The sequence below is a fragment of the Mastigoproctus giganteus genome, chromosome 4 (assembly GCF_048544385.1).
Source record: "Mastigoproctus giganteus isolate SK-2022 chromosome 4, ASM4854438v1, whole genome shotgun sequence".
Lineage (NCBI taxonomy): Eukaryota > Metazoa > Arthropoda > Arachnida > Uropygi > Thelyphonidae > Mastigoproctus > Mastigoproctus giganteus.
This window is the reverse complement of record NC_143578.1, coordinates 14,030,183-14,056,826: the sequence shown is the minus strand read 5'-3', so window position 1 is coordinate 14,056,826 and position 26,644 is coordinate 14,030,183. Positions and strand designations below refer to the sequence as shown.

Genomic DNA, 26,644 nt, shown 5'->3' with positions numbered 1-26,644 from the left:
AAATGAAATCTCAAAAGCAGAACTGGCAGAGCTACAAGACGACATCACAATGCTACACAAAGAAAACAAGGAGATGAAATTTATACTCCTTGATATTTATAATAAGATCGAACTGAGTAAGCTATCCGAGTAAACAGATCCGAGCAAAACTCACTAACCTTCTGAACTCAGACGATCTTAGTAGATTATATAAAAATTACCCAAAGGCCATTACAGTATCAGTCTGCCCCGAATGCAGCAAAAATCAATCCCCAGTCCTCCATCAGAAGCTCCTGTTAGGAACGAATCTGAAAAACAGCCAAACACTGGACATCGTCGAGCGCCATATCCTCACTCCAGCCAGCTTCTAAAAACAGATGGGAAAGGGCAAAAACCACCCACGAAAGCCCGTCATTCACGTACGCTCAAGTTGAACCTGAAAAGGGCAACCGATGGTAATCACCACTCAATGAAAGAGAGGATTCCACAATTGCAGTAGCAGGCTCTACCTACGGTCAACAGCACCGCATGTAGAAACTCTTACTTGAAATCACTCATTCTCTACCTCTATGCCAATGAGGCAAAAGTCATCATTTCCACCTTCACACCCAACTTCTCGCAATACCTGTCCTGTCATACCTCACTCGCACTTCTCATTTTCACAAGGCCTGGGACTCAGTCTAGGAGCGAATACAATATTCGAGCCAGCGGATTCTTCCACACTACAATTTCCACTCCCAGTTCATCCCACTGCAAATCCATCCTATCCTATGCAACCACTGGAAAGTACACGTATGAACTTCAGAGTGAGCCAACAAGCAAGTATAGCTTCACGTGAATGGTTTCGAATTGGCACATCAACCAACTCCAAACTGCAGCCTTCCCACCCACCTCCCAAACGGCAGAAGTCCAGACCCTGTAGTAGACTTTTCATATCTCGCTTAGCCCCAAATACCACAGCAAATCATTTTGCCGAGGTTCTGCGTGATCAACTAAACCTTCGACTAAAGGTGCAGCAACTTAACTAATATATCTTTATTGCAGGCAGTGATTGGTTACATGATTGCCTGATGCAATAATACCCACAACAGCGACAATGCTAGGGGTTTAACATTAAATAACTGATACAGGAAAAATTACTTAAAACATATATTAGGACATAAAACTTATAATTACATATTTTACATCTAAAATTAATACTAACACGTGAAATGAAGACACATGGAAAGCGATGAAAAGAGGATGGCAGTCACTCGGTTGAAGACGAAAGCTGATCCCTGATGATGCGTCTTCTGTACGATTTGTCCTCTATGAACTTTTTGTAGTCTACATCCATCTCCTGGACATTGCGGAGCATCTCCATGGGCAGGAATCTATCCCCTATTCTGAGCCTCCACGCCATAGACTGCAGAGAGGGGAGGGCTCTTAAGGGTTTTGGGGAAATCCTCCAATTGCACATCTGCCAAAAATTTGGCGTATTGACTTCACCCCCTATCATTTTAATTGACACAAGCAAGCGGAGGGCAAATATACGTTTGGAGACTTTTCTGTAATTTAGAAGTTGGGTGATATCTGAAGTATGTATGAGTGGTGGCAGTTTATGCTTGAAGAGGATCCACCGAAGAAGCCAGTACTCATCGGCTGCAATGGTTTTTAGCGTGGTTTTCGTTGCCGATGCCCAGATTTCTGACCCGTAGGTGATGGCTGGCTGCAGAAACCGGTATATGTATTGGAGCGTGTACTCAGGCTCTGTGTCATGAAGGAGGTGTTGTTTGGCAAGCCATCTTGCTCTGCAGACCTTGTTGTGAATGTCTGCAACATGGTGTTTGAAACTGAGTTTAGGGTCGAATATAACGCCGAGATCTTTGTGCTTGATGAGTGTGGTGCTGGGGGTTCCGTGGATTTCCAGGGTTAGTTGCGTTTGGTTTGATTTGAGGGAAAATACCATTTGTGCAGATATTTTTGGATTTATCTTAAGAGAGAACTGTGCCAAGTATGTAATCAGATTCTTGAGGCTGTTGATAATGTTTCCAGAAACCGAATCAGGTCGGGCGGTCCCGTTGATCCGATAGAGGAGCTTCAAGTCGTCTGCATAACTGATATATTCTGTTTGCTGACACAGGAATGGGTGGATGGCAGCCGTAAAGAGGAGCCCTGAGAGAACTCCGCCCTGGGGTACACCTACACAAACTTTCCTTGTGAAAGATTTTTTATTCACAGTCAGGTGAAGGACCCTGGTCGTAAGTAGCGACTTCAAGAATTCCAGTATATTGCCTGGAATTCTTGAAGTTCTTCCTGGAACTTCACACCAGGAACCCCCGCTGCGCATCGTTCAGGGTTGAATGCGCACAAGACCTGTTCAAATTAATTGGAACCGAATCTATCTGGCCTATTGGCACCATTATTCGACCCTTCTATAATAGGAGAACCAGTAACCTTCCCCAACCTCCACCTCTGCACCAAAACCAAATCTGCAACATCACCGCCCACAGCTCACTGGACAACTTCCAAAGATCTCAGCAGGCCTCCTTTCACACCATTGCCCTGCCAAGCCCCACAGTCAAAGCATCACTCCGCCATGATAAGAGTATCCTGAGTACCCTATGTGACGGTCCCCATAAAATACCAGTCCATATGTCGTCAGGAAGTCGTGTCATTCGCTCGCGAACATGCCAACTCAGGACACCTCCAATCAGGACGGAAGTTCGTCGAACACCTGTCATCAGAGTGTACTTTCAAAATATCAGGTCCATTAGGAACAAACTAGACTCAGCAGAACAGATCTTCCTCTCCCAGGTCGCTGACGTGGTCTGCCTCGCAGAAACGTGGCTTCAACCTAATCAAGACACACTCTTCTGCTCAGCTATTGCTGGTTACCACATGCTGTCTGCCACCAGGGAGCAATCTAGAGGCGGTGGAGTAGCAATACTGAACAACACCTCCCTATCTCATATGAGAATTCGACCTCAACTACAACTCAAGCTTTCGAAGCGATTATAGTCTCGCTACGCTTCCACTCTAGCCACATTGATATCACATCTGTGTATATTCCTCCAGGGCCTACAATTGAAACTATTGAAGATCTAGGGAACTAGCTCTTAAACCATCTTCGTCCATCTGCACAACGCCTCGTTTGTGGTGTTTTTAACCTGCCTCCAAACCGCCATCACCTCTTTATCAGGCTCTGTAATTTCTTCAAATCCATTGACATGACACGGGTCAATGAGAACCCCACCAGGGGATTGAACCTACTGGATCTCGCTTTTGCTTCAACACCATGCACAGCTGAGGATGATCCCATCGCATTCTTCCTGTCCGATCACCCAGTTCTGATATGGTCATTGCAGGTGCCAAATTTCAACATCCCTGACAACAAAATAGTCAAATATGTTTCAGCACCTAAATACCTTAATCCGCAACTCTGTGTAGAAGCAGCATCCTGCATTCCTTGGGATGTCCTCATTGACTGCGACCTCAGCCTCGCAGTGTCACTCTTATCTAACTGGATTAAATCCGTCACCGACTATGCTGCCACCAACAGTAACTCCCCGTTCCAGATCATGGTGGACTGCTGACCTCAACAACAGCTTCAAAATGAAACAAGTCCTACATAAGAAATGAAAGCTTACGAATGGCAGTCAAGAGAGAATAGCCTTTTCCCGCGCCAGGGCCAACTTTAATTGAAAGAAAGCTGCTGCAATCCAAGTAAATCTTAACCGAACTCTGAGGAAAGGAAAGCCATTCTATGCTCCCCACATGGTGGATTCAATCATATGCTTGATCCTCAAGAATGGCTAAAATACATCGCCAGGTTTTCAAATACAACCACAGTCCCATCTACAGTTGTCCAGCCTGACTGTGAAACCCCTTCAGATGTCCTAGGGACTATCCAGATCACGAAACAGGAGCTCATACGTGCCATCAATTCCCTTCCCACAACAGCCACTGTTGAGGATGATGGAATTCCGCAATTTATGATCAAATGCTCGAGCGCATTCATCATAAACCCTCTTCTCTCGATCTACAACAGATGCCTCACTGAGCATTATTTCCCACCCTAGTGGAATAAGTACAGAGTATACCCCATCCCTAAAAACAAATTTGCCACAAACGTCAACCAGTTCAGACCCATATCAGTTGCTTCTTGTCGGTTAAAAACTCTTGAAAAGGCTTTGCTACCACAACCACTCAGCAAATCCTCCAGACGAAACCACTTGAAATCCACTATGCCATCGCAGGAAAATCATCAATCATTAACTTGCCAGCTACCACAGAACGCATCCTCTCAGCATTCGAACAAAGAGCTGAGTTAGCAACCACATATTTCGACATACGCGCACCCTTTGATGCCGTGTCGATCCCGGCCTTGCTCCTCCTATTTAAGGAGAAATTTCACTTTCGAGGTGATATGCTGTGCTTTTTGGAATCTCTTCTCTGTCACAGAATACTTATTCTTCATCGGCAACAACACACCCTATCCTGCGACATTACTGCTGGAGTACCGCGGGGGGGGGGTCCTGTTCACAGCTATCATCGTGCCCATTATGCCTCAATGAATGTTCTCCTATGCTATGCCGATGACCTTAAACTGCTGACTCAAATTAACCCTGGCGACAATCCCGTTCAGCTCAGCAACAAGATCAATTCCCAACTTAAGGATCTAGAATTGTACCTGGCAAACTTCAATCTAAAAATCAACCCACTGAAGTCTGCTCGGGTTATATTCTCCCTTAAATCCATGCCGACAGTACTCAACGTTTCACTCGCAGGGGGACGAATACCAAACGTACCCTCGCACACACACCTTGGCGTTCTGTTTGACCAAAAGATGTCCTTTGTCAACTAGATCAACAAAATCAGTACCAAATTCTCTCGTCTACGGTGGATCTCAAAGCAGCAGCTGGTACACGTCCACATCCTCTCACTGTTAAAAGGTTCATCACCTCCACCGTCTACTCCGCCATTCTCTATGGTGCAGAAATATGGCCCTCTCCTGCACCTACAAACCTCAAGCGGGTGTACACCGCTGAATACTGGGTACTGAAATGGGCCAATAACAAGCTTCAGCTACCACAAGCACTCAACATCCCAAGGATGAAGTTCCTGATCGTGGAAAAGAGGCTGGTCTTCACAGCCAAACTCATCATGGGCCAGATATCATCTCCAAACATTTGGAACGCTTGCTCTTGGAGGATTCCACAGCCAAGCCTAAGGTCGGTACCAGCACTCGTAGCTCACCACAACAGGCTTGTATCCACTGAGAGATTTCTTCCCAAACAGATGCTCGCTGCCCTCAACCGTGTGGACGCCGACATCGACAGCATAATAAGTAACAAGAAGGACAGACACAATTTTATCAAAGCCCTCGAACCCTGATATATGGCCAACTTGTATGTATTTCTGTATTTATATCTAGCTCTGCGTTTTTATGCTGTATTTGTATTTATTTTGCTTTTGTGGTCGGCATTCTGTAGCCTTTTGTATTTGTACGCCGTACTTATCTTTTCCCTAACTGCTATATGTGAACCCCTGGCACTCGTCGCCGTGATGAGATATTGTGCTGTAACTCTACTTCACAATAAAGATTTATTTATTTAATTAGCATTAATGCCCGAGTATTAATTTAAAGATAGTGAGTATTAAGGTTGGATATTTAGTTTTAATGTAAATAAGATTAAAGTTGGAAGAAACACTGTATTTGGCGATGAAAAAGTTTTAGACGTGTAAATTAAAATAGCGGCTAAAGGAAAACAAGTAATTTTAATAATACAAGAGAACAAACAGAGACAGCGCATGATGGGTTGCTGAGGGAAAGAACAATCGGACCGTGAAATGGGACTATGAAGCTTATATTTTGTTCTAACCACCATTAGAAAGGAAACAGGAAATTTGTGAACGACCAGTGTTCTCGTCAAAAGAAAATGGCGTCAGTGTGACTGTCAAATTTGGGTAAGCTCGATGTATTTAGCAGAGGTATGAACACGAAATTGAGTGTTTTCGAGATGACCGGCAACATGAAAGGGCCATATTGCATTGTGGAATGAAATGAGAAATTTCTATTCAATGGTTGGTTTGAGCACTAGGGAGACAGCTGGGGGAAGTTGTTTTAGCAAATAGGAAAGAATGAAAAATTAAACACTATGGGGATTGGTTGGAGTCCGTGAATTCTAAACTTAAGGCGAAGAGTAAATTTCAAGGGGGGGGGGGGGGGTAATTAGATATGGGGTCCATTCTGTTTCTGATTGCTCTGTGGTCGAAAAGGTCCTGAGCTTGTGGGTTGAAGTGGGAGTAGTTTTTTTTTTGGTGGTCGGAGTTCACACCTCTGGGTAGTAACATGAAAAAGAAAAAAAAACGTGACAGAAATGGTTCGTGAGGCATAGAGGTAATGATAATGGTCAGTTGTGCGGATATGTGAGCCAAGAAGAGAAAGACAGCCTGGTCCGGCATCGGAAGGCAGTGTGCCCAAGAAATGGATGAAAGCTTGAACGTAAGGAAATTGGAAGCAGCGGCCATTACGGAACGTAAGTCTGTTCTCGTTTGTTTTTTTCTCAAATCCTTGAATTGAAGGACTCATAATCTAGCTCTGTAAGCAATGGAATGCCAGTCCTTTTTAAAAAGGAACATTCCTGTTGTATTATGCAAGTTAGTAACTAAGGTCGTGATAATTTGTTATGAATGTTAATGATTATGAAATAATGTAAGGGTCGTTCAGATGTAATAAAAAGAAAGAGGTAATGAAAAGAACAATACACCAGAGAGAAAAGCAACTACCCATCTCTGGTGAAATGCATTACATTGTTTTCATGAATTTGCTCAAAAGGTTTCTGGGAATAGGACATGCGATGGCAATACAGACTTCGACACCCCCTTCCTACTTGACTGTGACATCTACTGACTATGACAAACTTCTACTATTTGAACGGGATCGCAAACCCGTTCCTATAGTAGGACCCTCAGCTTCTTTCTCTTCTTGGCTTAGTTATTTGCGCAACGGGTTTGCGATCCCGGGCACACCCGAGCCACAACTTATATCCTGTAATGTCTTTAAGCTGTCCTACACTCTTTATTTTTATTTCTCCGAAATTATTAGGGCAATCCGAGGACGTAGGAGAAACTATTTCTTATCTATACCACTATTTTTCGCCTTTGTGGAGTTCAGGTTCTATTTTCCCTACTCCTTTAGTTTTTCTCCTTACTATCTGCATGTTTCTCTTTGCGTTAACTTGAATTTAATTATTTATTTATATTTATTTTTACCGAATCCGTCACATAGGGGGCACCACATATTATTTCACGACTATTACATTCTGCCCTAGATACGGTCAATATGTAGTATGTATTATATATTTAATCTTATTTTAATCATTAAATTACGTTCTCTGTCGGGTCAACGATGATTAATATATGCTTACATTTATATTTTATTTATATTTCATACATTTGATTCTAATAATTCTAAAATTTCTTAACTTTTTTATTTACATTCGATTTATATTTGGCCTATACTGGTTTATATTTGGATTAGATATAAATTACTTAGCATATATTGATCATCACAGAAACAGAGAGCCTCTTGTCGTTCTTTGCCTTCAGTCTGAGTGGTTGGCCCCAGTTGAAGTCATCTAGATTGTCGGTAAAAAGCGATAATAATTTTTTTTTTGCGTTTTCTTAGGTCCCTGATGGTATTATTATTGGATTGATTTACTTTTTCTAATAATTTTATATTATCCTTAATATTCTATAGACATTATGGATGTATTGTATAATTGCTTGCAACTGCATTGACCCATAAATATTAGTTACAGTTACTGTCGTTTTAACTTTCTTTCCTTTTTTATCACTAATATAATTATATATATATAAATTGACTGATTCTGTATATGCACATGTTTAAGTGCAACTATATCCTGTCCTGTCTGTATGAATGACGATGAATGCAGGAAAAACGGATGAGAGAAAGTATGTAGTCTCATGTGCTGCAAATTCATGTCTCTGGGTATATGTCTAAAAGAAGTGTATGTGTAGTATGTCATGTGCGTAAGTGAACCAATGTAGAATATGTGTTGTTCTCACAGGCAGTATCCAACTAGACTGCAGTGGGGGTGGGGTGGTAAACTATCAGGAAATCTCCTCTGACTTGCTGTCTTCATCCCTCCTCCTTGTTCATAAGCATGGTGTCCAATCTGCTGACACTCACTTCAGCTGGTTTGGCCAGTGCGAGATTTGTAACAGAGAAATTAATACATTATCCTTTTCACCTGATGGACTTTAACCGAACCGTTTTTCTGTTATTAACAGTCCCCCCACCCAGCCCTGTTGAAAATAGATTATTTCCACAGGGATCTCCCTCTATCGCTTTAACTTTAACTTACAATTTTAAGGTGGAAAGTCTTCCTGTCATTCACCTTACTTATCCTCCCTCCTTTTTTCACAACATTCAACCCACACCCTACATGCGGCTATCTCCTCATAGTAGAGGATGAGTGCCGAGTTTCACTAAAGACCCCTCGGCTGAAGGAACAACATACCAACACAACACGAGACTGCATTAACACTCACCCTATCTCTAGGTTTTAGGGAGTTCGCATTGTCACACAGAGTTTACGGAGAATATGGTGACGCTTGCCAACAAACACGATCCATTAAGTACCACGGGGAGTTGAACTAATGTTCTGCAACTGCCCAATAGGATAATATACATGTCTACAACATATTAAGGAATTAACAATTCATAATCAGCACAATCTTCGGGTGTGTATAATACTTCCATCTGCAATTAGAGAACCATAATCCACTCTTCAGAATCTTTAGGTCTGTAGAATACTTAAGTTCTAATTGTACATTTTCTTCAAACTCACACTACACAGATCCCATGCCAGCAGTGGTGTACTTCTGAATTTGCAAAACGTTTTCATGAAAGGCTAACCCCACCAACGTTTGTTTCTATCTTCACTATCCTTCCTAAATACCTTGTACAAACCACAGTGCGATACTTTGTCCCAAATTTTCAAATTACCCACGTGTCCGTTAACCATATTTTTATCAGCATTAGTTATCCTAATTAGGAATTCGAATTCATTCATTTCATTGAAAATGCTCCTGCTATATCACTGTAGACAAGGGTTAAATTCAGATTTCATCTATAGTTAAATACTGTGAGACACATCTTGAAGATATGCAAGATTGTTTTTCCCAAAATTATCTTCCTGTTCTTTAGAAAATCACTACAGAGCATTTTGCCAATATCGCCAGTTGCGACAACAAGCATGGATGGAAATACCTATGGAAGGCTTTTCTGAACTATTGGACTCAATGACGTGCTCTGCGACTGCCCTTATCCTGGTGAAAGTTGGGCCTACTAGGTAAGTATGTCACGATTTCTGTCCACTCAGTGTATAATCCATAGCATATCTACGCCCTTGTCATTCTTTCCAGCATATTTGAACAAATTTTTCAGTTGGCAAACTTCACGTACGCAAGCAACATGAACCAAAGTGAATATCAGTCAGTCGGCAGTTGCCTAAACAGGGAACTTAATCGGTAATTAGTGAACGGGATCCTTAGATGGGTTTTCGCTTAGGGACGGACACCAGCTCGAACAGATGAGTGCAATGTGTACCTCTCCCTCCTAACGGGCAAAGTCCTGCCGCACTAATGATCCCACCCCATCGTCAGGATCCAAATCTTCCGTCTTGGATATGCCCATCCTCCGTCCCTGTTCTTCCAACGCAACAGTTTTTCGGTTTCTTCTCTAATACCTCTCCCTCCTTTAATGGATACACTCTGTTTCCACTATGCTGCATCCCCGAGTGGGAATAACAACGTGCCCTACATCCACCTCATAGGCATGATCCGTTCAACGCAACACATCCATCGCCCACGATATTCACACTATCTGAACAAAAAATTAAAAAAAGCATACTTATGAAGGAATATTTCTGTATTAGGAAAGACGGTTCTAACTACCATAACTAATTTATTAATAATTTTATATTAGAAAAAATAAATAATTTTAATTACAAATTTTTAGGTATTAATTAATAGAAAGACAAAGGTAAAAATTGAATACTTAGGGTGCTACTTATATATAATTACAATTATATATATAATTGTCATTCTTCCATAATTACAATAATATATATATGATAATTATAAATAATTTATTTAAATTATTTTCATACCATTTTCAGTCATGGGATGGTTATGCAATTACCTCCACGTTGCTCAAATATTCCGGTACAAAAATGCAATAATTACAGACTTCGCAGTTTAGTTACATTCTGACAGGCAAGCAGAGTAAATTCCATCCTGGGACATTTGAATGGTTAACCCACTTCTTGCAGCACATTTCTTGTTGAAGATGCTACGCCTGACGGATGATACCTTGTAGACCTGGTCAATACTCTAAAGCTGTAGATCCGAAGTTTTTAGAATACTTCAATGTCTAATCCAACCAGCCAAAAACACACCGATTACTTTGAAGTAGTCGCAGTTAGTAAATTGTTAAAAGGTTGAAATTCGTTATAAGAATGAAAAGAATCTTGTGAACAGTGAAATTCAAGTTTATTGTTGAACAATCGATGTCCTGTCTAATCTACAATGAAGGAATATTTTTAATCAATATACATAATTTTGTACTCCAAATTGAATTAAAATTCAAAATAAAAATAATGGCAGTTTATTTGTTGGGGGAATGTTGGTAAATTTTACTTCATTTATTATTAAATTTTAAAAGGTAATTTCGGTTTGCGATTTTTTTAACCTATGTTCATTAACGCTGCTCAAAAGAGTTTTGTAATGAAGTCGTTTGTGTTTGATACAGTTCATTTTACTCTTTAGCTGGATTTATCTTTCGTGGAAGCAAAGCCCAAGCTGCCGGAGAGACATCCGTAGACCCTCATCTTCGCCTGAAACCGTCTATCTCACCCACGTTTTGAAAATGCCAATAACAATTCTTCGCCACATTATTAGGAATCGAACGCGGATATTTTCCATCTAGTGTGGTTAAAAGTAAATTATATTTACCCCGAGGGCCTCCGGCTGGCCTTTGAATTTTTCCAAGTTGTCAGCTCAACCACCCTTGGAGACAATTTCTTTCAGTAATAGTAGTATTAATGCCAAATGTTAGAAGAAAGCAAGGTTATATAGCAACAGCCAATAAAAACCCTTCCCATTTTACCCATCCGGTCACTCAAAATGTTTTTCTAATTCAGACTTAAATTTATATAAGCTATCAACTTCTACAACAACAGATGTAAGTCTGTTCCAGCAATCTACTACCAGTTGGCTAAACTGTCTTCCCTCAATTTGAATCTAAGCCCACTCAGGTTCTTAATCTGAGCAAGCGGAAGTATCCAATCAGCACTGAGCCTGCTCAAACTATCAAGGCCTTCAACACCTCAATCAGATCACCTCGCAGGTGCCTAGTCTCAGGAAGCTGCAACTTTCAGAATTTAAGCCTCTCTTGGAAAGGACACTCCCTTTGTTCCTTTTGCGCTTTTCTGTTCTCGATCTAGCAACTCTACATCCTAAAATGATGCTTCCACACCTCTTACAGTACTCGAGGTGTCGCTTAACCATTTCCCTATACGAGTGGATAATCACCTCCGTTTCACTGCTCGAAAAATTCCTGTATTTCATAAACTACTCTAGAAGACCCTCTGCTGCCCAGAAAACTTGATATCTTTCTGCACAATTACCGCCATGTCCTTTTCGTTCTCTGCCACTCTCAGTGTAGTTCCACACAGTTGGTACGTTACTCTAATGTTACTGCTACCCATATGCAGTGCTCTACATTTGCCACCTCTCAGCCCATCTGATCAACTTTTCAAGATCCTGTTGCTGTTGCAGTAGCGCACTGCCATTAACAACCCTGCCAAAGTTTTAATCATCTGCAAACTTGGACATATATAATCTTTATTGTATACAAAAGTGGTGTATTCAATACACCCTTACAGCAGCAATGTCAGGGGTTTGGTGGACATTGGTTGGTGGACAATATCCTTGGGGGGGGCATACATGGATGTTCGGATTCATCCTCCAGAGCCAACAACAGAATCAGTGTCAGATTTTTTACAGTATATTGATAATGATATTATGCATTTGATAGACTTACAATATATCCATAGAGATAGCATTAGCATTAATAGAGGCATACGATGCAAGAAAGCAATCTTATGCAGCATCAGCCAAAAAAAAAAAAAAAACGGTTCCATTTCACCCCTCTGTTAGTTCCAAATACCTGTCCAACTTAGCCTTAAATTTATTTAGGCTATCAACTTCCACAACAAAAGGTGGGAGTCTATTCCACCAACTACCCGCTGACTTAAGGCAAACTTCCGCACATCCATCCTACATCTGCCTTTCCTCAATTTCAATTCATGCCCTCTTAGGTGATTGTTCTGAGCAAGAGGAAGAATCTCATCAGCATTGAGCATGCTCAAACCATCCAAGGATTTATACACCTCAATCAGATCACATCGCTGGTGCCTAGGCTCCAAAAACTGTAATCTGCAATATTTGAGCCTTTTTCGTAAGAGCAACCTTTTGTACCATTCACTAATCTTGTTGCCCTTCTCTGTACTCGTTCCATTAGTGAATGGAAGAAAGGGTTGCTCTTACGAAGAAAGGCTTAAATTTTGCAAATATGTGTCTGGAGACTAGGCACCTGCGAAGTGATCTGATTGAGGTGTATAAAGCCTTGAATGGTTTGAACATACTCAATGCTGATGGAATAATTCCTCTTGCTCAGAATAATCATTTAAAAGGGCATAAATTTAGGGAAAAGGAGGTGATTGTCCCTCTGTATAAGGCAACGGTCAGGCCACGCCTTGAGTACTCCGTACAGGTCTGGAGGCCTCATTTTAGGAAGTATGTAGATTTACTTGAGCTTGTACAGAGAAGGGCAACAAGATTGGTGAGGGGAATGAAGGGATCCTCTTACCAAGAGAGGCTTAAGTTCTGCAAATTGCAGTGGCTGTAGACTAGGCACCTGCACCGTGATCTGATTGAAGTGTATAAGGCCTTGAATGGGTTGAGCACGCTGAATTCTGATGGGATCCTTCCACTTGTTCAGATTACGAACCTAAGGGGGCATAAATTCAAATTAAGAAAAGACAGATGTAGAATAGATGTGCGGAAATTTGCCTTTAGCCAGTGGGTGGTTAATTGCTGGAACAAACTTCCATCTGTCGTTGTGGAAGTTGATAGGTTGAATAAATTTAAGGAGGAACTGGACAGGTATTTGGAGGGAATGGTGTGATTTTTTTTTTTTTTTTGGCTTTCTTGCATAAGCTCATACACTTTCTTTCTTGCATCACATGCCACTACTATTACTATTACTATTACTATTACTAATTCCCATATTAGTACATCGCGATCACTGTCACCCAGTGGTTCCTTTATCTGCAAAATCTTAATGCATGAATTATCAATGCTGATAATCAGATCAACGGTATTACTCCCTATGGTTGCCTCTCGAACATGCTGCTGTAGAAAACAGTCATCCAATAAATCCACAAAAGTCTTGCTAGTGTGCGAGTGACCATTCCGAAAGTTCCAGTCAATAACTGGATAATTAAAATCCCCTATAATAAGACATTCTGATTTACTGGCCCGCTTTATTTCTCTGCACAACTGTTCATTATACTCGTCGGATTCATTAGGCCTATAACACACACCTACTCTCATTTTCCCTTTTCCAATGCTTATGTCACACAAACTGACTCAACATTGCATTGTCCACCAATGTCAATTGAAAAAATTTTCTTATATTTAAGCTAATATAAAAATAGCAAGTGCTTCTTTTTCGCTAACTCACTTAAAAAAAAAAAGTTTTTGCTATTTTGAATATTAGATTCAAAAGTCACGGTAACTAGAAGTTATCGGGATAATTATAATTAATGTCGGTATTTATTTATTGAAGTTAATTTAGGCACTACTGTAAGTGCATAATATACAGATGGCGCCACTTCTTTAGTTGTGGTTATAATGTCAAGAAATGTGTGCTGAAAGCTAGTGCTTTCGACAGTTTTAAATTTTATGTTATGTATTCGTTAGGTAAATGCTGTGCAATTTTTAACTTATCATTTTTAAGCATTAGTACCTAAATGCTGTTTCGTACAACGCATATAAGAGTTAGTTTATGTTTATTACGTTCTACACTATTCGTGCAAAATAAGAATATGGAAACAGATGTAAACAGTCCAGAACCAGACCTTAGTAATGCTCGTACAGAACAGTCGACTTCCTTAGAAAATTCAAGTAACTTCATTGTATTAGACAGTAATGAAATTACGATAGATAAAACACCATATACTACTGTTGCAGAAGGCCAAGCTGAGGTGCTATTTCCAAGTACTCACGACGTATTTTATAATCCGGTTCAGGAATTTAACAGAGATATGAGGTGAGAATAGTATTTAGTAATGCATTCTTTTTCGTAGCATGAAACAAATGAGGCATGTATCAAAACAAAAACTCAGCTTGTGCAATTGGCATTCAGTATTAGCTAGTTGAGTATTAGTATCACCGCTCGTTTTTCCTCTAAATATTTGCTCTGAAAATTATCTTATTTTTGTAAGTTTTTAGGAATTAGCCACAGAGTAACTTAAATTGCTATACTGTTGCCAGAGAGTATTTTCTGTATTTTTGTTTTTATTCCACCAAATTAATGTTTCTCTTTCATTCATCATAAGAAGGCCACACTCTACTCCCAGGGATCATATCTGGTGACTATGGACTTGGCACACCCAGGATCCTGAGCTGGATATCATCATTCTTCTCTTTCTTGGTGATTCCTTTCTACTTCTCTCTCTCTCTCAGGGTAACTTGGGAATTTATTTTTTATTTTTTTTTTTTGGCTGATGCAGCATAAGCCTCAGGCTTCCTTTCGCCATATGGCTAATAATAATAATAGATGAATTTCCAGCTTATAATTTACTTGAAATTAGCAGTAAATATATGATGGTCTCGTGAGTAATTGTTCGAATAATTGGAACTTTTGTCTAATTTTTATGGGAAAAGCATCCAGATTTAGTGCAGTGTTGTGTGAAGCTGGTTTTTCCCCAGATAAACTTAATTGGATTGAAATATCTGTAGTATAGTGGATGTCTACATGTAGTATACTCACAAGACTAAAAATTTCATAAATTTTATACAGTATTTTGTACGTCATTTTTGATCAATTTCAGGAGTTTCCGAGTTTCTCAAATCATCACCACTATATTTGACATCCTCCTGTCCTCTTGTACCTTCTTTGAAAACATCTCTTTCCCCCCTCCAAAGAATCTGCATATGATTTTTTCTTTTGCTTTACACAGTGATAATTACTATTTCCCATTATAATTACACAGGTGAAAGATTTAGTATGACATTTTCTTCTCGCTACATAAAATTATGATAGTCTCTAGTCTTTTTCCTTTATTTAAAAATTAATGCTGTTTTTTTTTTTTTTTTTTTTACAAACTGTACCATACAACAGGAACAGTGATTAACTGAGCGTCTTTTCCAGTTTTCAGCAGCATACTGCTTTCATCAGGAGATTGTTGATACCTAACTGTATTAACTGACATGAAGTGCATATTTCATAAACAGCATACTTCTTAAAATCACATACCTTGATAATTTTTTGGTGCTTGTTTTTTTATTACCTTCAAGGTAAGAAGACGCTAGTTCTCTTTAGCACCATATTAGGTTATATTAGTCTTGTGGCTGAACTTAATGCTGAAAAACTAAAATTAAACCATCAGTCTAGCCCATGCATAGACGTGGATCTGTGCAGGCCATAATTTAAACTTCCCATTTGTAAAATTAGTAAGATTGCGCTAAAAATAAATTTTTGTATTAATGTCAAATAAACAAAAAAAAGTTAAACATTAAAAACAAAAAGTTAAGTAATAATTAATACACAGACATTAATGATAAGTTATATCAGGTTTAATAAAAAAAATTGAATATTTCAAAAAAATAATTTTATTCAATGAAAAATGTTTACATTGTTAATATAATCTCCTTTTGCTTGTTTCATCACTTCGTTTCATCTACATAAACACTTCATTTTATCATGCCTCTGCTCATTAAAATATTTTTGAATAGTGTTTTAAGGCAGTCCATTGAATTTCATTGGACAAATGAGAAAAACAACTATTCACTAATGCATTTCACTAGATTTGTGCATTACAAGTTAAAACTGGTTTATGCATAAAACTGGTAAGTCCCACTCATAATCTTTTGCTTACTGATATTCATTCAAGAATCATAAGATCATTCACAAGTTTTAATTGAGCCATGTATCTGCTGTATTGTACTTTTGTTTGTGTGGATTTGTAAAATTGTTATTCGTGATACAGTATTTTATATATGATATGATTTTGAAATGGTAATAGATGTGGATCTGTGTAGGCCATAATTTAAATTTCCCATTTATAAAATTAGTAAGATTGCACTAAAAATTATTTTTTTTATTAATGTCAAAAAAAAAAAAAAAGTTATATCTCTGCACAAATATATTTACTCTTGTAGATTGTATTTTGTTTTATTTATGATTTATTTTAAAAGAATAAAGTGGAAAGCAAATATACACTATTTATTTTTAAATAATTTTGAGTTATATTCATTAGAATGAAGTTTTGGTTCAATGGAATTAATTTGCGTTACCCCGAGAAGTTTATTGTAATATTCATGTGTAAAATGGAAAGAACATTTCCATCCCTTATTTCTGTTACAGGTTATTTGAAGGACTGTTGGCCTCTCAGCTTGGCCCTTTGGCAAGAGTTATTGAAATGCTGTGTACCTTGTTTTTCCCCCAGATTTGAGTGTCTTGTGGTTCCTGACATGATGAGACCCCAACAGATTAATACCTCCTTTATTCCATTATATTTTATTCAATTATCTTTTTGTATTTTAATTTACATATCCAAGAACCTTTGAAAGCACTGGTTGTAAAGAAAACAAGTTTGTATTAGGAATCTATGGTGCACTTTCGTAAATACTTTTACGTAAATATCTTTAGTTTCAATACAGCATGTTGTTAAATATGTAGAAAAGCACTTTCTTCTGGTACTTTGTTTGATAATTTAATGGGAAGTTAGTTGAGATTTTGGTCATAAAGCCAAAAACTTACCAAGGGGAAAAAAAAAATAATGTTTTTTCTTTCTCAGTTGTCAATTCTGCCTGTGGTCCTTACTATGGTAATATAGCTATCTTTTTTATTATTTATTTATTTTTTTTCCAGCCCTGAAATACTGAAAATGGTATCCCCATATTAATGCCTGATTATGTTTATAATCAGAAGTCTAACATGTGTAGCAATCATAATTGACATAGAGCAAATGATGAAGATAAATAAAAAATTATAAATGAAGGATGATAAAAGGCACTTCACACTATGTTGATTTAATATACCGTATTTTCCCATGTATAAGATGCACCTTTTTTCGAAAAATTTGGGGTCTAAAAACTTGGTGCGTCTTATACAGTGATTGTAGATTTTTTTTTACTTGCATTTCCCACTTTTTCGCGGTTGTTACCGGTATATTAGATTACGTTTTGCCACGTTCTGCCCAGAAATCGCTCAGAAAAGATTTTCGTACAGTGCTGAATTCAAGTTAAAAGTGATCCAGTTTGCAAAAGTGAATGGAAATCGTGCTGCTGAACGTAAGTTTGGTCCTCCTCCGACTGAGAAAACAATCCGACACTGGCTATGGGAAGAAGAAACCCTACTGAAAACGCCACGGCAGAAGAAGGCCATTAGAGGCAAGTCAGCAAAATGGCCTGATTTAGAGAGGGAATTGAAGATATGGATTGAGGAGCAAAGGGCAATTGGAATTCCTGTGTCCACAAAGATGGTTCAGCATGAGGCAAGAAGAATTGCTGTTGAAAAAGAAGTTACTGATTTCAAAGGAGGACACAATTGGTGCTTCTGGTTCATGAAATGGAATGGACTAAGCATGCGTATACTCACCAGACTTGCCCAAAAGATGCCTGAAAGCTATGAGCAGAAGGTCCTTGAATTTCATCGTTTTGTCATTCAATGTCGGAAGACACATCAGTTCGAGTTGGGACAGATTGCAAATATGGATGAAGTCCCCCTTCAATTTGATGTTTCAAGTAACAGAACTGTTGATAAGGAGGGGGTGAAAACTAACTGTGAAGACAAGTGGACATGAAAAGAGCCATTATACAGTTGTTCTAGCTTGTTGTGCCGACGGAACCAAGCTGCCTCCTATGCTGAGTTTCAAACACAAAACAATGCCAAAAGAAGACATTCCTCGAGGAGTGATTGTCCACGTTCATGACAAGGGTTGGATGGATCAGGATTGGATGAATATCTGGTTTGAGAAAGTTTGGAGCAGGAGACCAGGTGGGCTCTTACACAAACCTGCCCTATTGGTACTTGATCAGTTCAGGGCACACATAACAAAAAATACAAAGAAGATTGCTGCAGAGCAAAAAACAAAACTTGCCGTCATACCTGGAGGTATGACGGCAAGTTTTGTTTTGATATCCCAGCTCCAACCACTTAATGTCAGCATTAACAAACCCTTCAAAGCTGCCATGAGAGACGAATGGAACCAATGGATGACGTCTTCTGGGGACAATTTGACACCAGCAGGAAGAGTGAAGAAACCAACTATAGGAGAAGTTTGTACCTGGGTGAAAAGATCCTGGGATAATATCAAGATTGAGATCGTTGTCAAGTCATTTAAGAAGTGTGGCATTTCAAATGCCATAGATGAAACTGAGGACAAGGCAATATATGAAGACAGTGATTCGTCATCAGACACAGATGAGGACAAGCTAATGGATGGGAGTTTTGACAGTGATGAGTTGTATGAATTTTATGATGAATAAAACTTGAGTTCAGTAACTTTATGTAATACATTTTTTTTTTCAAATTTCGGGCCCCAAAATTAAGGTGCGTCTTATACATGTGTAAATACGTTAAGTTTATTACTAGTGAGTTACATGGAATTTAGGCATGTCTGATGGAGACTGTGTAGAAGCACAGAAAACTTATCAGGAATAACTGCATTAAAATTATATTAATAAATCAGATATTTCATAAACTCTAAAATGCTTAGTTTACTTCCTGCTTTATTTTTGCCAGAAAAAGAAAAATTTCCTCTTTTTCTGTAGCATCAGGGATGCCTCTTTAATTTCTAGTTGGTTCTATATTCTACACAGACAGGTGCCAGTTATTCAAACAATAATCAATATCAACAGCTACCACTTGTGATAACCATGTGGATATCAGCATGTTCAGTATTCTCATGGCTCTTTGCAACATTGCATAATTTCAAATAATGAATAACATCTTTGTTAACTTGTGTTCAGTTTGTTTCTGTTTCTTTTTACGTAATTGTTTCTAATATGTTTTCTAAGTCTTTTAGAGTTTTTTTGCTGATGAAGTAACCCAGGAATTTTAGAGTTTAAAAAAAATTTGATCCATTAAATAATTTTATATTTAATGCATTTATTCCTAAGATGTTTCCTTTGTTTCTCCATAATCTTCATTGGACATGCCTGAATTACTGTGTAACTTGCATTAAATCATCGTGGTTGGTGCATTATAGCCGCTTGGTTTGCTGTTGTGCCAGTAAACCCCAAATCAAATCAAGCATTAAATCGACATGCAATGTGAGGTGCCTTTTATCATCTTTTGTTTGATTTTGCTATGTAATGCCTATCAAAAATCACATAAGACCAAATTATAAATACCTTACTAAGTATGGAGACTTTCCCATGCACATACAGCATTATAAATTGTAATTTGTGATGATGCTACCAGGAAAGTTTTTTTTTTTTTTTTTTTGTTTTTTTTTTTAATTCAAGCTTTAGAAGCATTTGATGTAATAGGATATATTAAAAACTAACAGTTGTGTGGCAATAATAGATTATAAATTGATAGGCTTATAGTGTAAAATGGAAGCAATTTTATTTGCTTACTTTGTGAAATTTCTTGTTTCATTTAATGAAATCAAACATATGATATGCGTTCCATGCAGCAAATTTGATTTGAAAGTATTTAGCTATTGTGTTCTAACTGTTCAGTACTAAAATATTGCATGTCTTTCCAAACTTTTTATCATTATGATAAAAGTGAGAACTGATCCATTTTACATTTTGGCAGTTTTGAAAAGAGATAAGAAGAAAATTTGGGTTCAGGGATGATCTTTGTTCAGTAGACTATGAAGCAAAAGTAAGCTGTTAAGCCATCCTCTGTGATAAAATAGTGGGTTTGCTATTTTTTTTTTTTTTTTATGAAACCCCCAAACACGAAAGGTATCAAAACCTTTAGTACTTAGTACTGTGCATGGGTTGAAAGAGAAGTATGGGGGGGGGGGTTGCCGGAAACTTTGCTCTAGAGACTAGAAATAGACTACAGCCATAATAGGCAATGGTGCTATATATTTTGAGTTAGTGATGCTGATGTGCATAAAGCCTAACAGCAAAAACTAAGCTTTTTTTTTTTTTTTTTTTTTTTTATATTTTGGCAGTGTTGCTGTAATCAAACAATTTATCCAGGGATACCATCAGAGAATGGATGAGGAGCTTGTAACAAAGAAGCAAAGCTGTTCGAGTGAAGGTCTTCATCAGGTAAGTTTTATTTTTGAATCAGTTTTGGTTTGTAATTCTTGATAAAAACTGTTAAGCATTAGCCTTTAATCATGTATTTAAATGGGATTTTTTCTTTGTGGGTTTTATCCATCCAGAAATAAACTATTCGCACAATTTGTACACCATGATAAATAATTTTAATAAACAAACATTGCGTGGTTCGAGTATGCATGACTACTAAATGCAGTGCTGTTTCTGGTATTCTCTACCTTGTGAACTCCTTTTTGTGGTCATCCAACAGTATAAATTATTTATTTTTTTTAAAATTTATTTGCAAACCCTTTACTAGGTTCTTGTTCATATACATAATGAGTTAGAACAAAAAAATTACAAATTGGCCTTTTTCTAACTGCTGACATCATGTCATACCAGGCATCTCCAATCCAGTGTCTAATGTTCTCACAGCCTCTCATTTCCCATCACCCCAGCCATGCTTAATAGTAAAATTAAGTAGGGACTAATGGATATGATAGGAAGGCATAAATGTGAGAACACTAGACACTGGTTTGGAGATGCCTCATACGATATGATGTCAGTAGTTAAAGATCAATTTCTAATTCTTGTTCTGACTCATTATGCATGTGAATAGGAACTTGGTAAAGGATTTGTAACATAATGCTCGTTTATTAAAATTATTTATCATGATGTACAAAGTATAGTTTATTTCTGGAAATATTAAGCTATTGTGACTATTCATTCAATTTAAAGAATTTGCGAGGGCAGGAAACAGTGGAAAGAAATCTGAGATGAAACCATCAGGATACAAGGCAGAAATACAAAAAACATGAGGATTATCTAAAAAAAAAAGTAACACACATGGCATTTATAACCCTTTTTATCCATCCATTTAGCCAAGCTTTTATCCATTGTAGTACTCCCCAAACAAAGCCACACCTCCAGCCTGTACAAAAGGTATACAGTGTGGTACTATGTGAAAAGCCGTACTAAAATTAAAAGTACTGTAAAAATTAAGAATTGCATCCACTTCTTTTGTAAAACAATGTAATAACTTTTCAGGATTATTTAGACATAATTTTCCTTTAACAAACTTGTACTGAATAATTCCATCCTGTACAGATGTTCTTCCAACACATCTTTAATTAGGCGCCTCCGTGGCCAGGAGCAGCAGTGCATAGCACGTGCTTCTTGATTAGACCGGGGTTCGAGCCCGTGATCACCAAATATGGAGGATGCGGAAAGGTCAGGGAATGACCACCGCATATCCCCGGAGCAATATGGCCTTAGTTGCTAATGCTCCTAAAAACCAAAAAACAAACAAACATCTTTAATCATAGATTCCATAATGTTCTCTGCCACAGAAGTAAAACTTGCAAATCTATAATTATCCATTTTGCCCTTGCAACTAGCTCCTGTAAATTGGTACTGTACAAGTGTCTCCAATCTGTTGGGACTTCACTTGGGTCTAGGAATACATCCATTACAATAAACCTGTGAAAACCTGTCCTGCCGCATCTTTTAATATGATGGGATTAAGCCTATCAAACCTTTGTACCTTTTTAAAATCAAGCATGATAATTTCTCTTTCATTTTATTTTCAGTGATCACAAATTCTTCTAGTTCCCACTACCTCTTATCTGAGAAAATAGTGCTGTTGTTAAAAGAATACTTACAGGTGAATAGCATTAGTAGCGGCACGTGATGCAAGAAAGCAAGCTTATGCAGCATCAGCCCAAAAAACTTCCACTTCACTCCTCCGTTCGCTCGAAATACCTGTCCAGCTGAGCCTTAAATTTATTTAGGCTATCAACTTCCACAACAACGAATGGAAGTCTTTTCCACCAACCAACTACCCGCTGGCTAAAGGCAAATTTCCGCACATCTATCCTACATCTGTCTTTCCTGAATTTGAATTTATGCCCTCTCAGGTGATTATTCTGAGCAAGACGAAGAATCCCATCAGCATTGAGCATGCTCAATCCATTCAAGGCTTTATACACCTGTATCAGATCACCTCGCCGGTGCCTAGTCTCCAGGCACTGTAATTTGCAAAACTGAAGCCTTTCTTCGTAAGAGCAACACTTTGTTCCATTCACTAATCTTGTTGCCCTTCTCTGTACTCGTTCCAGTAGCTCTACATCCTTCTTGAAATGAGACCTCCAGACCTGTATACAGTACTCAAGGTGTGGCCTGACCATTGCCTTATACAAGGGAATAATCACCTCCTTATCCCTGCTAGAAAAATTCCTGTATATCATTGACAAGACACCATGAGCTACTCTTGCAGCCCATCTGCACTGCTCAGAGAACTTCATATCTGCCTGCACAATTACCCCCAGGTCCTTTTCATTCTCTACCACTGTCAGTGTAGTACCACAGAGTTCATACATTGCTCTGGGGTTGCTGTTTCCCATACGTAGTACTTTACATTTGTCAATGTTAAACTTCATATGCCACCTCTCAGCCCATCTGCTCAACCTGTCCAGATGTTGTTGCAGCAGCATAGTGTCAGTAGTGTCCTTAACAACCCTGCCAACCTTTGTATCGTCTGCAAACTTGGACATTAAGCTTGATATATCAGCCGACCGGGCTAGCCGAGTGGGTAAAGTACCTGCCCGGCAACCCAAAGGTCGCGGGTTCGATTCCCGCCTCGGGCTTGGATCAAAGTACTGCAAAAACCTTGGGAGGTGCAATATGGCCACAGAAGCCGATGCGCCAATAACTACCAAATCAATCAATCTTGATATACCATCATCAATATCATTTATAAAAACAGAAAACAACAATGGACCCAACACTGAACCCTGAGGGACTCCACTAATAACATTAGTCCACGATGAGCAGTGTCCATTGATTACCACTCTGTCTTCTTCCCCTCAACCATCCCTTTATTCATAACAGCAATTTGCCTCCAGTGCCACACTGCTCCAATTTGTGCAGCAGTCTTCCATGTGCAACAGTATCAAAAGCCTTTCTAAGATCCAAATATATAATATCAAAGTTATTCCCTGCATCTAGTTCTTTTGTGACTGCATCATGGTATCCAATGAAATTGGTCAGGCAAGACTTCCCCTTAACAAAACCATGCTGTGTCCGAGCTATAACTGAAGACTTGTCTAGATGATCCTGCAGTGCTTCTTTAACCAGTGTCTCCATTAATTTTCCTGGAACAGAAGTTAAAATCACAAGTCTATAATTACTTGTGTCAGCCTTTGACCCTCCTTTGTGAATTGGGGTCACATTTGCACATTTCCAGTCTATGGGTACCTCCCCTGAGTCCAAAGAAGCTCTCATAATTATGGCTAAGGGTTTGCTTACTTCCTTTGCAGCCTCCTTTAATATAACTGGATAGATCCCATCCACCCCAGGTGCCTTTCTTGTGTTTATCTTCAACAATTTCTCCTCCACTTTACTCTCAGTTATTACAAGATTATCTAGTTTACTGCCAGAGTTGAATATACCTCTGGCATTCCCCTCGCTGAATAACTCCATGTGTGAATGTCGATGCAAAATATTCATTTAGTTTGTTAGCTACCTGAGCAGGATCATCAACAGTTGAACCATTGATATCAAGTGGACCAATCTGATTCATCCCCTTCCTTCTAGAGTTTACATAAGTAAAGAACTCTTTGCTGTTTTTCTTTGCATCCCTTGCCAAAGATTTCTCGTAATCTGCCTTCCCCTGCCTAACCTCCTTTGTAACTTGGTTACGGATCAACTTATATCTATCATAGGCTTCTGTGTCACGTGTTAATTTGTATGTATCCCATGCATTTTTCTTCTCTGCCATATGTCTTATTAGTTCATCTGACATCCACTTAGGCATAAACCTTGAACAATATTTCTTAGTTGGTATGTAAAGCCTAGTAACTTCCGAGATAAGTTCTTTGAATGCTTCCCATTTTGAATTTGCTGTTGGTAACATCGTCAGTTGATCCCACTGTACAGAATTTAAAAACTTTCTGAGACCACTGTACTCACCTTTACAGAAGCAAAAACCCTTTCCTTTACCCCTGATGGTAGTTACTTCTTTAAGTAAATCCTTCTTCAGCACACTGTGATTACTGCCACCTAGTGGTTCTTCTATCTGCAGATTCTTAATGCACGAAGAATCACTACTGATAATCAAATCAAGAGTATTACTCCCTCTAGTTGACTCCCGAACATGCTGATGTAGAAAACAATCATTGAATAAATCCACAAAAGCCTTGCTAGTGTGTGAGTGAGCAGCCCCAAATTCCAGTCAATATCTAGGAAATTAAAATCCCCCATTATAAGACTCTCTGATTTACTGGCCCACTCTATTTCCTGTACAGTTTCTTATTATACTCATCAGAATCATTAGGCCTATAGCACACTCCTACTCAATTTTGATCTCCCAATGCTTATGTCACACCAAACTGACTCGACACTGCACTGTCCAGCGATGTCGACTGGCTTCACTTCCTTGGATTTTATGTGTTTCTTAACTAATAGCATAACCCCTCCTCCCTTTCTATCCTGTCTATCCTTTCTGTAGATGTTATACTCCCCAAATTCCAGTTCTGCATTCCTTATATCTGTTGTGTGACACCACGTCTCTGATATCCCAATAATATCCGCCTTTGATGCTTTGAGCTGTACCTCAAATTCATCAAATTTAATTACCAAACTTCTAGCATTGGTGTACACACAAGTATACATGCACCTGCTCTTTTTCTTAGCTACCCTAACACAACCCATGTGTTTACTTGTACTGCAATGACTCCCAGCAGTCTCTGAAATATCTGCATCTTGTTTTCCAGGCTTCTGCTCATTCCAGTAGAAGCCGTGCAAGAATCACTTTCACCTCTGCCAGTGGCTACTGTTAATCTATTAGTCCTTGTATCCCCCCCCCCCCAAGCTAGCAGTTTTCTGACCCAACTAACACTGCCTCGATAGCATCAGCAAATATTCTTGCACCCTTTCTATTTAAGTGTATCCCGTCCCTGTAGAAGCAGTCCCTTCTGTTAACAAGTACAGACCAGGCTGAAAAAAATTCTACCCCTTGAGCCTTGCACAATATTTCCAGGACCGAATTGATCGACAAGGCTCTCATCGTATACTCCCTCCTATCGTGTCTGGGCAGAAATTGCAGACACTTTCAAATTCAACCCTAATTCACAGCTTTTTTTTCAACAGTCACCTGTACTTGTTAAGTAATTCTGCCGGTCTCCTAATACACGTGCAGATAAATCATTTAGCTCATCAATTGTATGTTTAGGGTCATCGGTGTTGTCATCTTCTTGGTGCTCTCTCTCTCTTGATAATTTATGTTCATCCAATGCAACTCTTTATATTTTATTAAATTCATCAGTTTGCTGGTCATTCGCACTTCGGTCTAGGCCTGTAACAGTAGCCCTTTAAAGATATTGAAAGATTAGTACCTTTTAAAATTACTTCTGTCAGTGTTTCCATTTAGCATTTGTACTATTTGTTATATTCGCCGACTGTCACCAGTGAATAGAATTCAGATAATGCCTAAGACCATCATAATTCCCTTAAGAAAGATACAACTGTTTATTTTTAACTTTCTCAAGGAAAAAGAGTTATCTTGTTAGGTAAATCCCACATCAAGGCAAAAGTGTTTCAGAAATAAGATGACAAGCATTCTTGTGTGAAGGACTTTATTCTTATATATATAACAAATGAAACTTTGGTTCACATCTCTTTTCTTCTTAGTTACTGCAAATGTTTAAACATTTATTCCATCAAGGCATCAATCTATCGAGGCCTGGATAGATTCCTTGTTGTCATCTTAGCATGTTACAGTAGTGCTCAATATTCAGTGTTCCTCATTTAAGGAAATTACCAAGAAGCATACCGTTATACCCCCAAAATACTGTTGCCTTGATTTTATTTGCTGATGGCATTCTTTTGAATTTCTTTGCAAGCAGAGATGATGAGTGTTCATCTGTCATTTATGCTTTCTTTTTTATGAGCCCATGTTTCACTCTGTAATAATGTGCTAGCTTGCACTAATTTCTCTTGGTAACACTTCAAATGCATGAGAGAGACTTCCATTTGAAGAACTTTTGTGATTATATGTGATTTGCCTTGGTATTAGATA

The 26,644-nt window shown here is 38.6% G+C and overlaps 1 protein-coding gene across 1 annotated transcript in view; it reads left to right on the top strand.

Annotated features, from left to right (window-relative positions):
- The first annotated feature begins 14,042 nt into the window (after window positions 1-14,042).
- Trm1 (tRNA methyltransferase 1) overlaps window positions 14,043-26,644 on the top strand; it is a 97,046-nt gene continuing 84,444 nt past the window's right edge. Inside the window, exons 1-2 of the mRNA XM_090371373.1 lie at window positions 14,043-14,386; window positions 20,478-20,577. Coding sequence (XP_090227499.1) covers window positions 14,088-14,386; window positions 20,478-20,577 — 399 coding nt within the window. The 5' untranslated portion in view covers window positions 14,043-14,087. The remainder of the gene's footprint in view (window positions 14,387-20,477; window positions 20,578-26,644) is intronic.